This window comes from Megalops cyprinoides, chromosome 4 (genome assembly GCF_013368585.1).
Source record: "Megalops cyprinoides isolate fMegCyp1 chromosome 4, fMegCyp1.pri, whole genome shotgun sequence".
NCBI classification, from domain to species: domain Eukaryota; kingdom Metazoa; phylum Chordata; class Actinopteri; order Elopiformes; family Megalopidae; genus Megalops; species Megalops cyprinoides.
The window spans coordinates 34643446-34661275 of NC_050586.1; the positions used below are offsets into that span (position 1 = coordinate 34643446).

Sequence of the window (17830 nt, forward strand, 5' to 3'; positions counted from 1 at the left end):
CTTTTCAGTGCAAGTCAATGAAGTAACTGAGCAGGTCATTCCTGCTGATGATGCAGCAGTGATGTGGTCTCTTCTGTTGTATGGCTGAGTTTACTGTACCATTTAAGTTAAAATTGTCTGCTTGAGTCATTACTGTACTAAATATAGAGCCCTGCACAGAAATACCAAACATAAATTCAGCCTTTGAGGTTAGGACAAACAGCAAGCCAAGCTAAACAGGCAAACCCCAACACCATTTAATGCAGTGAGGGTAATCGTTTCTCGGCATGCTTCTAAAATATACAATAATTATAATATGAGAAACAAGAGCAGAGACTATTAAAATAACAAAGTCTAGTTGCTGGTTAAAAGTCATTTTTCTGGGACACATGTACAGACTACAGCAAAGCCTGTGCGAGAGAAAGCATCTATGTAATAATCTCTGTGACAAGGTCCACCATGGTCCATAACAATGTTATTGACACGTGACACATAATACATAATACATAAGCCTTGGAGCAGGAGTCCGGCTCATACAATAAGAGCAAGGTGAGGACAAAAACCACTAGCCTCCTTATCCTGATAATTACATAACAGTGTAAACCATTGAAGGAGACTGCGGAATCTGACTTGGCATGGGGAGCAGAGTTTCAGCAGCTTGAACCTTGTGACAGATGAAGAGATGTACAAGAGGTCACAGAACATTTGGGAAATCCAGTAAGCCTCCCAAAAAAGTCTGATAATACAGTGGGAAACCATTAGAGATTCGAGTTCAAAAGGAACACCCAACTTTGGCTCGCTTTCTGCTCCTCGCGTCTCTGACACCGCGTTCACTATAACACGGGGCGCTGGTGATCCGCCGCAGCTGGGCCTGCTGACAGCAGTGTCACTGACGGACTTCAAACTCTCTTTAACGAGATGGAAACGAACGACCCGAATCATTCCAGCTTTTCACATGCATCTAGCTGCACGGTGCTCCGTCCAAACACGAAGCCATTACACACTATCTTCTCTGGGTCAGGGGAAGAAGGAGCATCAGTTTAAAGCAAGGCTGAAAACGTGAAGATGAAAACCAACACAGAAGGTAAATGGCAATCGGTACCAAAGGAAAAAAGGGGATATCTGTTATAATGTCTCATCTTATTGCGTCAGTTGTTCATCCAAAGAAAAGCCAAAAGCAAAGAATGTAGATTTAAAAGCGTTTCTTTTTTTGCCAGAGGGAAACTCCCTCTCTTATCTTCTCTCCGAGCAGCCAGCATGCAAGCGAGCCGACTGTTGTCCTTCTTGCTGCTCTTGGATGTGATCAAGGTAACTTGATCGTGCACTGCGGGTGCTATCGCGGTTACGACGCGCACCGGTGGGAGAACACCCGTACGTGCGAAACGCACATTTACGTGCACACTTCCACCGCCGTTAGCAGCGGACGGACCCGGACCGGAGGAGAACCCAAGCCTCGGCCGCGGAGATTGATTATTGATGAGCCGCGGGTCGCCGCGAGCGCCGCCGGCGGGTTTCTCCTCCGCCGCGGCTGCGGAAACGCAGGTGACGGCAGGGGGAGAGTGGCAGAGCCGAGGCACTTAACCTTTACAACCGCGGTGCAGCGGGGCGGAGCCGCCGAGCGCTAATGGGGACCCCATGACAGACGGGCCGCCGCCCTCGACCGACGCGGCAGCTGTCGCCCCAGATGAGGCCCGCCGACGGGCGTGCGCCATCAGCGACCGGGGGAAGGAGAGACGCTCCGATTCTGGGATGTTCACACGGCGGCACTCCATTCAAAAGGCGACGCCCATTTAGCTAGGGTGCCGCATCCCAACGCTTGAGAACGATACCGGAATCTGACCTTGGCCCCTAAAGTTCCCCAGGAGAAAAAGAAAGCTCCGGAAAGTGTGACCATGCCTACTATGCACATGAACTGCCACATCACAGCATCAAAATTAAAAGAAAAACAACGACAATAAAGAAAGACAGAAAGTGTGCCTGAGCCGTAAAAAAGTTGGCACGGGGGGGGGAGATGGCGGATTACGGAGGTCTCTGCAGTAATGCTGATAGAATACGGCAGCGGTGACCATGCAGAAGCAGCCAGATGGGCAGGGCCACAACTTTGTCCGCTCAGACGTTACGCAGGTGGTACGTGCACGGGCTGTCAGTGCGCGGTGAATTATTTAAACGGGACCGCAGGACAGGGAATCGCTGCATCTGTCACACATCCCCTTAAAACCCTCCACCAGATGTGTTTATTCTCTGCTTATACCAGCTAACTACTTAATGGCTCGCAGCCGCCAGCCAAGAGTTAATTAAGCGAGCACTTGAAATGGCGACAACGTAGAAGGGCTCACCCCTTTATTGTGTTACATATCGCGTGCTGGTATTCGACTACTGTACACGGCACAGAGGCATTAAACAACTAAACAAATGTGGGAGTCACAGAGCATAACACATCGCATTAGTTATTACAAATGCTTTAGCACAACTCGGTTTGCATTTAAGAGAAATCCTTTCACTGTATTTGCCTGTTGTATTACAGCATTTCCTCAGCTTGCTTATTTCACCATTGTTCATGTTGTAATTCATTCACTATGTCATCACCAATCGTCCGAATTACACCAATGAAAGAGATTTCATTAGAACAACTGGCTGCACTGAAATATACTACACCAGATATTACAGGTATATGCCTAAAATGAGCTAGGTTAAGTGAATGTTGTCACGGTTGTAGGTGCAATTGCCTTTATCCTGTTGTTATACAGTGTTCTGCAATTTAGCCAACCTGCCTCATTTCTGGCACAAATGTGAATATTTCTGAAACTGCCATCAGCTGAAAGTAGTGAGGATTATGTTACCATATAATGTAACAGTGATCACATGATATGACTCTATTCAAGTATCAATTGTCACCAAGTAGGTTTCGAGTAAATACAGGAATACTCCCTCGACATACTTTACATATGAAGGGAACTTGTGTTCATACAAATGTTAGACACTCTAAACAGTGCTCCCCAGAGCAGGAACTTTAAGTGGGTCACTCGGTGTAATTCTAATTTTGGCAGAAATTTTAAAGGTTAGGGCAATGTGCCACACAAGCAGGCTTTCAGTAGGCAGGGAAAATCTTAGAAGACAAACTCAGTTGCTGCTTTTCTGTAGTAGCTGCCACCTCTTGGTGAGGTCTCACCGCCTCTAACAGCGGGCATCTTGGACATGTCTCCACTGGAACTCTCCGCCTACAGCCCTACAGAATTATGGGTGGGCAAGTCTGTAACAGCAGTGACTGAAAGCTTTCATGATTCAGAGGAAATTTACCAAGAAATGGCGCCGGACCCTTGGATTTTCACCTACTTTTGCTGCAGCCCACTGTACTCCGAACCAAGCCGGCACATGCTGCCAATGTGAGGGAGGAAGCCAGACAGTGGAGCAAAACCGGCAACCCCCCACCCCCAAGCACTGACCCACCCAAAGACTCTGCAACATCCTGTCGGCATACCCAGTTATTTACACAAGCGGCGCAAAGCTCTCAGAGGGCACTTACTGTCCGACTTCTTGCAGCACCGGCGCCGGGCAGAGCAGGTAATTGTTCTGCACCACCGTCGGCTTCTGGTCTGGAAAATAAGGCACTGCATGAGTTCCCTGCCTCAGCAACCAGAGAATAAACTTGGTTCCAGATGTACAACGTCCAGCCGTTTGCCATGACCAAGAGACGTTACAGTCCCCACGTGGGGCCGACGGGCTCAGACGAGATCCAGAAAATGATTGGCGTGATAGTACTTTATGACAAATCCCCAACCGGAGCCAGAGTTCATCTGGATGTCACCTTTGACAGCAGCACCGAGGAGCATTTTTTTTTTCCTCCTCCTTGAAGTTGGAGAGCAGGATGGAAGCATGTGCTTCCCATCTGCCGGGTGTTTTTTAAAGGCACCGTTATGCCTGTCTCCAATTATGAAGTACCCCGTTTCTCTGAGGTCCAGTGAGGACACTCACTTTCTGTAACTTTGAAAAAAAAAATACAACACACACACACACTCGCACGCGCGCGCGCACACACACACACAGAACACTGGGAAGGACCAACAGGAAATCATCTATTTGCGTCTCGTCTTCTTAAAACAAGCCTCCTTTTGAAAATAAACTGCTTTTAGTTCCCAGTGGAAAGATCAGAGGCAGAGAAACTGTCACCAGCAACAGCTGATTTTTCCACCATTCACTGAGGCCATGAAACTAATTTCATATTTTACAAATGTACACAAAATTGTATTTAACGTTGTAATGCTACTTGATAGCCCAAAAGAACATAGCCTTCAAAAGAGAATGACCTTCAAAGACCTCCGAAGCACTGAAATAACTTGGTTGTGGTCCCAGGAATAGCACACTGGCTTATTTTCCAATGGAAAAGATAAGATGGCAGTAAATACCAGCTGTGACTAAGAGGAGTGAGGTCAAGAGTTGCATCTTGTCAGGAGGTTCTATTTCCAGCCCTATCTAGTAATTGTTAGGCATTGTATATGTGTATGGAGCGGCTGCTCTAAACTGGAGCGTTTCCTGACAGAGTACGGAGAACAACACTTCAACACACACTTACTGTAGGTCTGCTGGTTGACAATGAAGCTGCAGACAATCCCCTCGGCGCTTCTCCCAAGCGTGAATCCGTTTCCTCTCAGCACAATGTCGAAGGACTCTGAGGGGCGTCCACAAAAGACAGGCAGTTGTTGAACTACACTATTTAAAAAAACACACACACACACACACACAACACAGTGAACCCAGAAAAGAGCTCTAACCGCGAGCTTACCGTTCACACAAATGCTTGATGGCTCCACGCTTAAGATCTCTGTGCAGGACTGCTTCAAAATCTGTCAGAAAAGCACAAAGGTATCAGCACGTCACTTGGTATCATGACGAATACATCACACATCCGTCTTGTCCATTTTAAACATTTATTAGTATGCTCCACCTAAGGAACCTGCTCTATTTGTTACACCTGGGTTGGTTCTGTCAGCGAGAGGGGAAAAAAGAAGCAGGGTTTCGTGAGAGGGAAGGGTGCAGAAAACTATGCCCATCTTTATGGGAAAATTATACAAGACTGTTACACTCTCCAAGTCTATTAACGTCTCCAAGCTTCTATTATCATATAAAAAGGCACATGTGCGCACACTGTATTCCTGCTATTATAAGATAAATCAACAAACAGGAACGCTATGTAAATGTCCCTCTACAATTGCTTACATAGAGCTTGCACACTGTATATCCTGATATATGGTGCTTGGCCAGATCACAGCAGTCTCAAGATGATGAAACATTTATGGCGGTTCTATTAAACGTGATGGTCTAATGTGAAACAGTTAACAAGGAAGCGCAAACACTGGTTGACGATGGTGGACCTACACTTCAATTCCTGGTCTGACTACATCCCTGATGTCTCTGCACCGTAGGCTTGAACAGGACTACCAGCAATGGAAAAAGAGGTGCAGGTCAATAGCTAGTAACAAAAAAAAAAATCCAAAATATATGGAATATTTTCTCAATATGTATACAAATATTGCCATTGAATATTTGAACTGGCAATAATTGATATTTTTCCCTAATTTACATTATATTGTGACAATATTATGAACTGTATTCTGGAATGTGAGGAGCAGACACTCTAACTAACATCCTGCTGTGCTATCTGGGTTATCTGGGTATGACATGCTCCGTCTGCAGTCTTTACGGGCTGGGGTGCGGGTCGATCAGATTTTTCGTATCTTGGCGACGAACAACAAAGCAAAAATATAATCAGAAAGTACATCTAAAACCACCAAGAGCAGTGGATTTCAGTTGAAAACTATCTCGGCTTTTCAAACTTGGCAATGAGGGTTAAGCATTATAAGAATTCCACACAGCCAAACATGCCCCGCCCTACTCAGATGGATTTCCAGATGACCCATTTGTGGAAGTACAAGATACACACTGAAACTATTTGGTTATGTTAAGCTCTGAGGAAGTTGTGGTCATTTCTAAAGAAGCTGTTTGAGAAAAACAGTGGAACTTTTCCACCAAAATGGACACTGCTATATTTATCATTTACATTTACATCATTAAGTCCAGCAACAACAGAAGTGCCTCTGCTTACAAAGCAGCAACTGAAAACCGTACTATGTTTCTTTACACTGAATTGTATATTGCCAACACATTGTTACCAAAATGCATTTTTGCCACCATTGGAAACAGAGCAAACAGCTACATAAAGTGATCAAACACTAGGTGTAAGATGGCAACATTACTATATATTAACATAAAAACTCTTCCCTATTTGCAATAACTCACAATTGATGAGATACACAAAATATAGGCCTAGAGTTATGGGGGGGTGTCAAAAACCAAATAACTAAAATCATTTCACTAAAACAAACAAAAACCTGGCTAAAAAGATAAACCTTGGCACACACATTTGCGCAATGTTTGCCCTTAAATCACTCCAAATTGAGTGTCAAGAATTGCACAGATGATCTAAAATCCAAGAAATCCTACCATGGAGAAAAACAACGCCAACTGCTCCCGTGTCCAGAATTACTAATCACTTGAGAATGCCCTGGATTCCAGTCACGACTGAATAACAAAACTGCACGAGTCTCCCAGTGTTGCAGAGTTCACAAACTCGCTTTAACGGGTTGAAAATGCATGATCTAAATCGCAAATGCCCCTCCTACTAAGAGTGAATAATGGCAAAAACACATACTGCGGTACTGCATTTCCTCAAATGGATATATAATATAAAAATGTGTCCAGACCTCAACCTACAGACCACATTTATACTATACTATACTATACTATAAATGTCTCAATCAAAGTCTGGCCTTTTCAGTGGGTGAAACAGGGGATCCTAAGGAGTTCAAAAGATCAACACATCCGTAGCCTCAATGGAACCTGCCCTGTCAAGCTATGCTCTGCACCTAGAAACCAGAAATATGTATATTATACACATTGTTGCACATCATCAGTGTTGATCATCATTGCTCTTTCAAGGCACTATTAAGAAAAAAAAACCTTTTTTTCCAAGTGGCTGGACAAATGCAAAAGGATTACAGTGCACAAACTATTCCTGGCAGAAAACAGTTAAAGTGAGTTCAGCAAATGGAAACTATCACATACAAATTGGCAGGCACTCTACGTAGGAAGAGACTGCTTTGGCAGCCCCACATAAATATGGTGATGGAGAACTCAGCCCCTGATCACCTCAGCTGTCTCAATTCTGAATGTTTGTGACTGAATAGCCATAAGCCACTAATTTCATTGTGAGGGGTTGTCTTCTTTTTAGGCTAACCCTTTTTTGTTTTATTTTTTTAGTTCAGTATTGCTCCATGAAATAAAGAGGAAGAAGATCTGCTGTCCAGTTCTTCATAAAATGTTTCAATAGAGCTATACAATAAAGCTACAGCAGGGTTTTCTACTGCTTTATAATACCTTCAATCAATATAACTTCTATGAAATGAAAGGACAATTAAGGCAACTATACAGTCCCACACTACTACCCTGTCTGGGTAAGACTTGTACTATAATTCATGAAAATGAGTTTGTTCGTGCGGGTTGCAACAAAAACCCTTTAACACCTCAAGAAAGATATAAACAATGTCTAATACAGTGAGGAAATGAATATACTTTAGGCCCACAGTCTGTCTGTGTGTGAATAACAAAGTTAATTCAGCATTTCAGTCGTCACCACAACAGGCTCACCATATAACAGGTAATTCATAAGGTCATAATAACACTCAGAAAGACAGCATTTTGCTGGTGTCTGCACTAAAATATGTAGGTCATGTATGTAAGGATATGACTGTATGTTGGATAAATTGTAACAGAAGACAAAGCCATAGACTCCAGTTTGCACGTAATTAAAAACAAAAAAAATGGTAATATCATAGTAATATCATATCCTTACAAGCCTGAAAGGTGAACTATGCTTTGTATAAAATATACTGGGATGTGCATGCATATCACAGGTAAGTAAAGCTCTGAAAACATTCCTTTATAATGGTGCTAATATTTTTTCAGAATTAAAAAATGTATGAATGCATAAAAATCTGCAGAAATCACGTACAAGTCAAAACAGTGGAAATGCCCTTGCTGTTTAAAAGCAAACAAATGCAGTACTACGAAATGCTCGAAACCCACCCGCTGAATAAATTTGCAAGCCTCCCTTTTAAATAAACTGTTCCTTTCAAGGGCCCTTTTGCATTTCTCATGAGAAACTTAACATTTCATTAATGTGTAAGAAGCACATCTTTTGTGGGGTATGGGGTGTAACACATTACAAACTAATCTTTTGTACATTCTAGAAGTGGGACAGTGAGGCATCAGAGCTATCATGTTAACAGAACAGGTATTCACTGATGTTAACCAATGCCAGTGTTTTGTTGTGGAGTGCAAAATCTTTTGATTTGTTCAAAGAAGTTAGTGATTGACAGCACGCGGTCGCTGTAGCCAGTATGAGGTTCATGAAGCTTTAACCACCCATTTCTACTAAAAATGCAGCAAATGTCTGATGTCTTACAGGCTGCAGCAAGAGTGCTTCAGAAACTGAGGCATGTCTCAAGAGCACTGGAGAATGGTCAGGCGTAATGCTTGACATCTGTTGTGTTAAGAGGACATTTATATGACAGCACAACCAAACATGTTCAGAGAAAAAATGCAACTAATGAGGAATAATTTATGTGTAATTAGTAATATTCTTTGCAGGCAACTGAAGATGTTTACCTACATGCTATAAGCAGTTTTTAATACCCAAGTCATACAATAAATATCCCGATACTCCTTAATTAATTTTACCCCTTCAAAATACAAAAGCCCTTATAACACACAAAGTCACAAACAGACAAATAGACTTACCGAATTCACAATGCCTTTGAGTGCTTGAAACCCGCCTATGACAGGGAATACTTGGTCTTTGGTGTCAGCGATATTAGCAAGCTGTTAAAAAGCAAAAACACTGCTGTGACAACGGGAAGCAATAAAAACCAAAAAGCGGGATCTACATAAACTGATAAATTAACAATAAAATGCATTTTTTTAAAGTTATCCTTTGATCTTATTTCCAATTTTGCACCAGATGTCTTTTATCACTTCCTGTCAGTACAATTACAGGAAGTTGACACTTTTCAGACTTTGAGCTGTAATTTGTAAAAAAAAAAAAAAATGATACAGCTTTTGTGACACAGCTTTTGTGACAAAAAGAACAAAAAATAGCCAAAAACATACATCAGACAAGCCCGGCTGGCCTCTTACCTGCGACTGATCAAAATCCTTAACTCCAACACAGTACACTCTGGCTCCGTACTGTCTTGCCACGTCGGCCTTTGTTAAAGAGAAAAACACGCTGAAAAGACTGAATACTGGGTTACCATTCAAATAGTTACTAATGATTCTAAATATATGTATATAACAGTAGATTTTGGTAGATTTTTGGATAACCATATTTCTAATAACACTTCTGGTTCAAGTTAATAGATTTTTCGGTGCCCGCTCTTCCCACAGAGAATGAATTCCACTGAACACAGGACGGTATGTGAAGACTTACCTCAGTTACTGTGAGTGGAAAAAGGTAGCCCTGAAGCTTTCCATCAGTCAATGCAATGATGATACTTGATGCCCTTGAGGTCTGAGCCTTCATTTGCTCTGAAGCCTGAGCACAAATATATTTAAGGGAGAGCGTTTTTTTTCTTTAAAGGTGATACTTTCTTTAGCTTGATGTGCAGTCATCACGATTCACAATTCATTCAGTTGTAGTAGATTTATATGGTAGGACTCAATCAACCCAATTTTGTCATTTAAATGTGATGCAATTAAATGCAAGTGTTAATTTTATTCTTCAGAAACTCAGATCTTGAAGTTTGGTAATAACCAAAACTAATGGAACCAAATGTGTTTTATTGAAAAAAGTAACACTTGCATTCATATGTTATATAAATATAACAGATCGAAAACTTGATCTTGATTGAAACCACGCCATGGTTCTGTGGGGGAGAGACAACGCAGACTGAACACTAGGGTATTGGCACTTGACTCACCAGGTATTCCTGGTGAATCGCTTCCTATCTGGTCATTGTGAAACAGTGACAGCGCTCACCACAGAGACCATACTGACACACCAAAGCAAACAAACAGGATAACATGAAAACTAGGCTGCCAAGCAGCTCAATGAAATCATTGGTCAAACATGTACAGGGACAGAGGCTGAAAGTCAAAAGGAAACTGGATTGTGGAACTTCAAGACTGCAAAGGTTTGGGTAGCCCTAATGTAGTGTATTCTGCATGTATTGAGTCCATAGGCTTTCTATAAGTCCATCCCTACTTGGAAATATGCTGTTGAACAGTTTCAGTTTTATGTTTATTTCACCTCTAGGTATCACATAACCATGACCATGTATTTCAGCAAGCAAACACCTCACCAGAACAGTCATTAGTAGCATAATATGCAGTAACAGGATAGCTTAGATTTTGTCCTTCACTGAAAACCCAAATAACAAATGCATTTATAAAAAATAATTTTCAGCTCATTGAATAGATTGTTGCATGCTGGTTACCTACCTTTTTAAATCCTTCATGCATGTAGGTCTCACCCGCAGGCTTCACCTCACTTAGTAGCTTCAGGCCTTTTTGAATTTCATAACTAAAATAAAAAAAACAGAAGAAACAGAAAGGAACTGGATTTAAGGACCGAACCTTAATACCCAAGGGGTTGCATATGCACGAATGTCCACCTAGTTTTGAGTACTTTTCAATATTCTTTTCAGCATGCAGAATTGCTATGACATGTATATTATGTCCTAATTAACATTATCAATAAAAAATTACAAATGCAGAATCCAGCCACCCATTGCCAGAATCAATGTATACCTGTCTCCAGTGAGAGGCAGCATGACTTCAGCCTTGGAGGAGAAAACTATGAAGGACACCCTCATACTTGGGCTGGAATAAACACAGAAATATGGTTCAGCAATGGCAGTGTCAAAATAATCTAACATGTATAAAATTATCAACCCATACTTCTACAGCTTGCCTACAAACAGAAATGTTAACTCTTTCACGCAACCCAATTCAGCAGTCCCCTCTGTACTGTATGTGCTTACCACCTGATACATGTGAAAGATTATGACTGCTAATCTATCCATGGATATTACTCTTTCTCATGTAATATTGGGTCTAGTGCGTATATAGGACATAATGTGCATATATAGGACATGTGAGGTGTTAATCAATTTCATTCCCTGATATAAAACAACAGCAAAGAATGCAGGAACATGGTATACAATGTGAAACGAAGCTGTTTAACAGCATGTGAGAAAACCTTGAGATGTTACCCACTGTAGAATATACAAAATATTTAGCTCCTCTAATTATAGCACAGGACCTCACTGAGGTGGTCCTCTTCAGCAGGAGGAGAAGGATGTGATTAATTGAAAAACTGACAGGAAGTGAGCTGTCATGGTATGATTCATCCAAACACAGAGACGCATCCAGTAAGATGTTATATTCTCGTACCCAACACTCGAGAGGTGTCAGAATGAAATGTTACACGTTTATATTGGCGATTCTGAACCTTTGCAAAGACCGGGACCCACCTGATGACAGTATCTTTTGCTCCCAACCACTAGCGGCACAATGAGCAGTGCAATATTTCCAGAAAACAAAACACGCTGGTCCTTTCCTTGGTTTTAATTAAATCAAACTGTCCTTCACTAATTCACTGCATGCTTTTTATTCACTGAGTCTTACATAACTTCTGCTGTTTAAAGCAGCAGAGAAACACATCGAAATATAAGAGGTCAGATGATAAACATATGGCTACAAGTAAATAGAGATACACACAGGATTACATACAACCCAAATGAGTAGATGCTCTTGTTTGTCTGACTGGCAAAAAGATCATATTTATATATTTAAAATGCACAATATGTAACATCCGATTGTACAAGTTTCTGGTTCTACCTTCTCTTCTCATGACCAACCAGTGAGTCCCACCACTGTTCAGAAACAACTGGCTACTATAGCTACATCTATTATATGTCTTTCCTGTAAGCTGCATATACTATATTGTATACTGTCACTTTTAGAGTTATAACCAAGTTATATTCAGTTACAACTATTGTTATAAAGATTACAATAATTGTTTCCGGATAACTGTTAACTGTTTAAGGGTAAACAAGATGTCCCATGCAATAATGCATGTTGAAATGTTGTCACATGCAACATCTGTGGTACACAGAGGCATGTGAAAAAGCTTTTCTCAACTGCCTCCCAGGGCAGGAAACTGCTTGCTGTGTCGCTTCCTGTGTGATGACTGATCATGCTACTTGAGTTGTTTTTCATTCTTGTTAGTTCCTGGGCAGGTGACCATTGTCCTCACCGATTCTGACAGCCTGTGTGACATCATATACGCGAAAACAGTTTTCCTCTGCAGTTTATCCAATTGATACAGATGTATCACACTCAAAGATTTGGGCCCAAAAAGAAGCATTTCAACATTGACAAGCAAACCTTATTTCATCAGGTACCTTGTGAGTACGACATTGCCCACAAGTGCCTGGAATTTGCTTAACCGCGCGAAGACATCCGCAGGCCGAAATGCGACAGGAGTCTGCCTTTTTCTGGAACGACCCCAGAGTTGCTGAGGCATCTGAACATAGGGAGAGGTGCTGCTTCTTTTCACCCACAGACACATGGCACAGCTGCCATCCTCCCCCACAGTCTCTGCACAACCTTTAAGTGCCATGGCCAGATTTGGTAAGGAGAGATGACAGCCAGCTTATTCAAATCAGATGCCTTTTTGCATATTACTTCTCTCCAGGCGCGAGTGTGGCGATGAAATTCCACACGAGCAATTTACCGGCTTATTTCCTGTTAACGTGCTCCCTTTACATATATTTCATGTCTCATGTGAAGCGCTCCCGCTCAGGGAACAGATACTTGTTTGCTCACAAATCGCTACTCGGTGCCGAGATCGAGGTGTACACACAGGATTGCAGCTTATAAATTCACATACAAAAATACTATCTCTGGTGCCACTGGCCCATATCCTGTATATCACTACGGAGAAAACATACTCTGTTTTTCTTCCTGGTTCAGCTGAGTTCCTGTCACTACTATAATTATTGAATGAAGAAATTCAAGTATGCTTTGGTTCAAATATTCTGGGAAGGAATTTGATACGTGACACATAAATTCTGCCATCTTGGTTATGAATAGTACAGTAGCTTTGGCGAGCCGATGCAACACTGGATAAGGCCCTAAACGGACTGTGGGAGAGCAATTATTTTTATTTGTAAAATGAATACAAAATAAATGAAATTATTCAAAAACAGTCATTCCATTCTAAATGGTGTAACAGCCGACAGAAACAGTTAAACAGAACTGTGTAGCAGATTGTACTTGCCTTCCCATGGTCTTTCTTTACTGTACATAGTCTGCCTCTCCCCATTATATAGACTATGTGTGGTTCTGGATCTCCCAAGTACAAATGGCCATCCTCACAGCCCAGAAGACTAATCTTCTCTGCCACCCACTCCCACCTGGTCCCTTTGCTATTTTCTCCAGAAAACCAGTTTATTTTGGCTGGGTCGCCACCGTCTGTACTGGCACACACATTGAGTCAACGTTACGTAAGTTCAAATTCAGCTAACAAATAACGTTTTGCTTTTTTTTCCCCTTCTTGCTCGTTTTTTGGGACGAACGTCTTGACTTTCTGCCATATTTCTTGTATGTTTGTTTTGTTGCATTTCATTTTTTTTGTTGTTTTTGTGTTTAAAGTTGTAAAGTGTTTTGTAGCATTAAAACAAGTTCAGTAGCGTAGCGTTCTAGTTTAGCATCGTCACGCTTCCATGAGAAACAGGACCGACTTTTCCAGAGTTCACCACGTGTCCACTGTCTGATTTGGCCACATCTTAACTGTCATATTTCAACTGCTACAGTAAACTATTAAACTGGTCTTGGGAAAAATGTTGGGAGCAGTTGATGTTGGCACATTGTTCAAAGAGCACTTCTGTCTTATTTCCCTCAAAAGCCATTTTTGCACTGCATTTCATTTCCCGGCTGATACTGGGAATCTTGTATCCATTTGGTTAATATCTGACAGGATACTTACCTCACAAATCGATTAGTGAGCTGTTCAACAAATCCATAAATCTCGCCCCAGTTGTTTGAGACACTTCCTGATCTGCAGCGGAAAAGAGAATGCATGTGGTCATTCAAACAGAGGAGAACAGCCAAAACCAAGCTAAATCAGGATGAGAGGAGGACCAACTGGCAAGCCTGGGTATGGGTATCAACACTGAGCACAATTCTGGGGAAGGCGGTAGTCAGTTACCACAAAAATATAAAGGTAGCTATAACTTTATCACTCAGATCACTGAAATGAAAAAGTATTCTTTTCATATTTCAAAGATTACAATGTTCATTCCTTTCAAGGATGATTCCTTCACTTACACCTTTTTTAAAGACAAAATTTAAAAACCAAGAAAAAGAGTTTGGCCAGATGTACCAAGCATCCAAAGAGCCACCCACTTGCATTCATGGCATTTATCTGAAAACTGATTTATAAAAGCAATAGATGCTGGGAAGAGGAATGGATAGAATTGTCAGTGGCTAATACCCCAAGGAAGGGGAGGACACATTGCCACTGAGGACAACAAGGTACCTTGCCCAAGGATACAGCAGCAGTGTCCAAGAGGGGACTCAAACTGGCAACCTTTCAGTTGAAGGTCCTGCTCCTTAACCACTATGCTACACTGCTGCCCCTACGTATAGTTGTTTTTTCTTATAGAAAGTATAGTTTTTTATAGTATAAAGATTGTTTAATCCAGTTTCAATCAGCCAGGGGCTGTTTTGAAGCTGTCGTATTAATAACTCCTTTCTTATGTTGTCTTGATGGAGCAAAGAGATCAAAACAAACCACAGACACTGACAGCTGGAATCTTCAAGGCCTGTCATACAGTTTATCAAGTCTGTCATGTGTGCTGCTGACTACGCAGTAATTTAACCCAATGTGTTTTGCGTTATACTGAGACTTCTTAAAATGGGACAACAGACGAGCAGCTTTTATTAAACAAGGATGTTGTCTTATCTTTTTCTTCTGTCTATTTCTGCAGGTCAGACATTCCAAGAGTCAACCAACATTTGTCCTTAACTTTGAAATAAAAGGTTCTTGTTTAATAATAATTCCTCCCCTTTTTTAGGAGGGCAGCCAGGAGGTGGAATGCAGAACTCCCCAGACTCTGCTGGAAAAGAGAAAAGGAAGCACTTGCATGTATTTGTGAGTCAAAGTTGATGACCAATGTTGACTAAATCCAGGGGCTACACATTATCTAGACTAAATGACTCTGATCTATCCCACCTCCCCTCCCTCTCCCTACTAAAATGGTCAGACACAAACAACTTAACAGCTCGCACTAAACAAACAACATCCAAAGCTATTCAAGGACATAATAATCAATAGCTTAGTTCATGTCATGATATGCCTCTGTGGGAGTGAAAAACTGTATGAGCCTCCACATCATACTCAATGCTCCAATATATCTGGCCAAAAAGAGTATGGCACAGACAGCTCTGTAAGTCAACACAGCCAAACTGGACATTGTGTGTAAAATCTGCCCTTGAGATAATGACTGGGGGTTAATTAAATTAATAATTATAGTTCAATGTATCTGCAGAGAACATAAAATAGAACCAGGCCATTAGGACAATCATCTCTTTAAGTAGTTTTTTCCCCTTGCCCTCTCCTTGGACAAAGTCACTGTAATGTGTTTGGAAAGCACCAATGGGTCACACTGACAGTGCAAACGACAGGAGGGAAACCCAGGCAATTCAAATGGAATCCTACCTTTGCTGTACAAAGCATCCCTTATCTGCACTATCAAGTCCTATCAAACGGAAACTTGTGCATCAAGATCTTAGCCTAAATGTCTCATACTCTGAGAGGTCAGTCAAGAATTGCTCCAGGCTGCATGTAATCACAGTAAGAATAACCAAAACCAAAGTCATTCAACTCGGTTGATTGTTTTGCAGCTGTTAAAAAGCTAAATTAACCACTGAAGAGCCTGGAGATGTTTAGATTTTCTTACAATCACGAAAACTATAAACCTTAAGCACAACCACGTTCACCTCAGGTTGCAAGTTAGCCCTTGAATTCGTGTAGTTAGCTTCTGTACCAGCAGTACCACCAAAACTATCTCAACCATCATCCTGTAATTTGATAATTATGGTCTGGGTGGAGGACTTGAATCTAGACCAGCATATCCAAGTGGGGACATCCAACTAGCACTGAGAAATGGCATGCTGCCAAAACGAGTCGGCTTTTGATTTTGCCTTTCTAAAAGTTCAAAATCTGGGCGTCTACAATTTGCCAGCTAGCAACAATGCAGGAAAAAAACAGTGGATTCAGTGCCATTAGATGCATGTAACAACACCACAAAACATAGCTAAGACAGGCCCTTATGAACGAACGTTACCGCAACTATCTCTTTGTCTGTACTGCAACTACATTCGTGAGCCAGATTCTAGGATAGCTAGTTAGCTAGATGTAGATACAGTATTTTGAGGGTGTGTATTGCTCGGCAAGCGAAGCCTGCGGGCACACAATACCGCTGCGCCGCCGCTAATACCAACACAGCCTCTACTTGAACTTGGCTTTGTTATTGACAGCCGTGTGTTCCAGCTAGCCAGCTATCACGCATTGCGCCACCAACTAGCGGTTAACCATCTCGGTACCAAAAAGATGCGTAAAATTCTTAATAACGTGACCAGTAGTAACGACAGTAACAATGCATAATTAATATATACTGAAAGTATGTCTGCAATGAATATCCGCAACATTAATACTGTTCTTGCATTTCTCAGCTGTTGCTAGTTTACTGACTGGTTAAGGTTACCTACCAAGTATTTTCTCTATATCTCAGAAGTCGTTCCACTGAAGATAGCTTGCTAGGTTGTATAGAAGGACCTCCGGGTTATATCTTACCTGTCTAATACGAAATACAGATCAAATGCCCCGTGACAAGACGCTTCTTCTGCCGTACAAAATGATGCAAAGAACAAAGTTAGACTCAGTGAAATCGTTGTCACCGAACTCCAGTATTTCTTTGCGGTCTTTGTTTTTTCGTTCATGATTGTCGAGTGGCAACACCTCACACAACTCGAGCAGTGATCAGCAAAACCAGACAGAGGTACGAAATGTGATACGAAAACGTGAAAGCCTTTCAATTCAACCGAGTAGAGACAATGCATAAGCGAATTCTACGCATCCCCAGGTTTCGCGCAACATGGCAAAGTTACTGCAAAGCAAAAAAAGTTTCTTCCAAGCTTCCTGTGAAATAGAGGAAATCACAACGCTGACGTCACCAACATAATTTCTTCACGTTGTTTTATAACACACTGTTGCTGTTACCACACTTTGTCCCGATTATTTTCCTGTTAAGTTTACGATCGCACATCAGAATACCCAGTCGCATGCCCGGACTTGAAATATGAACTTTTGTGAACCGAACTTGTAACGAGCATGCGCCAGCGGCAAACAGATGTGCAGTTACCGAGTGTGCCTCGAAGTCGTCATGCTGCGTGGACTGCACACCCAACAGCTGCAGCAGCATCTTTCAAACTCGAACAGTGTGTATGGCCGCCTCACCAACACAAACAAGTTTTCCATGAAAAGGTCCACATCCACTGACATGTCCGTTAAACTCATAGTTAAAATTTGTCATTCTATCTTGAGAGAGAACTTTGACGATGAAAAAGCCATTGTATGCGTACCTACATACACCACATGTAGGTTACCATGATGCAATCAATTTGCATTTCGTATTGCAAAAAAACAAAAAAAAAAAAAGTGTCATTTGGG

At 41.6% G+C, this 17830-nt stretch overlaps 1 protein-coding gene across 1 annotated transcript in view; it reads right to left on the reverse strand.

Moving 5' to 3' along the window:
• antxr2a (ANTXR cell adhesion molecule 2a) overlaps window positions 1-17436 on the reverse strand; it is a 60252-nt gene extending 42816 nt beyond the window's left edge. Inside the window, exons 1-10 of the mRNA XM_036527958.1 lie at window positions 16955-17436; window positions 14084-14155; window positions 10840-10911; window positions 10531-10612; window positions 9521-9625; window positions 9229-9297; window positions 8833-8913; window positions 4760-4820; window positions 4550-4645; window positions 3503-3572 (exon numbers count right to left, since the gene is read on the reverse strand). Coding sequence (XP_036383851.1) covers window positions 3503-3572; window positions 4550-4645; window positions 4760-4820; window positions 8833-8913; window positions 9229-9297; window positions 9521-9625; window positions 10531-10612; window positions 10840-10911; window positions 14084-14155; window positions 16955-17220 — 974 coding nt within the window. The 5' untranslated portion in view covers window positions 17221-17436. The remainder of the gene's footprint in view (window positions 1-3502; window positions 3573-4549; window positions 4646-4759; window positions 4821-8832; window positions 8914-9228; window positions 9298-9520; window positions 9626-10530; window positions 10613-10839; window positions 10912-14083; window positions 14156-16954) is intronic.
• Window positions 17437-17830: the final 394 nt, after the last annotated feature.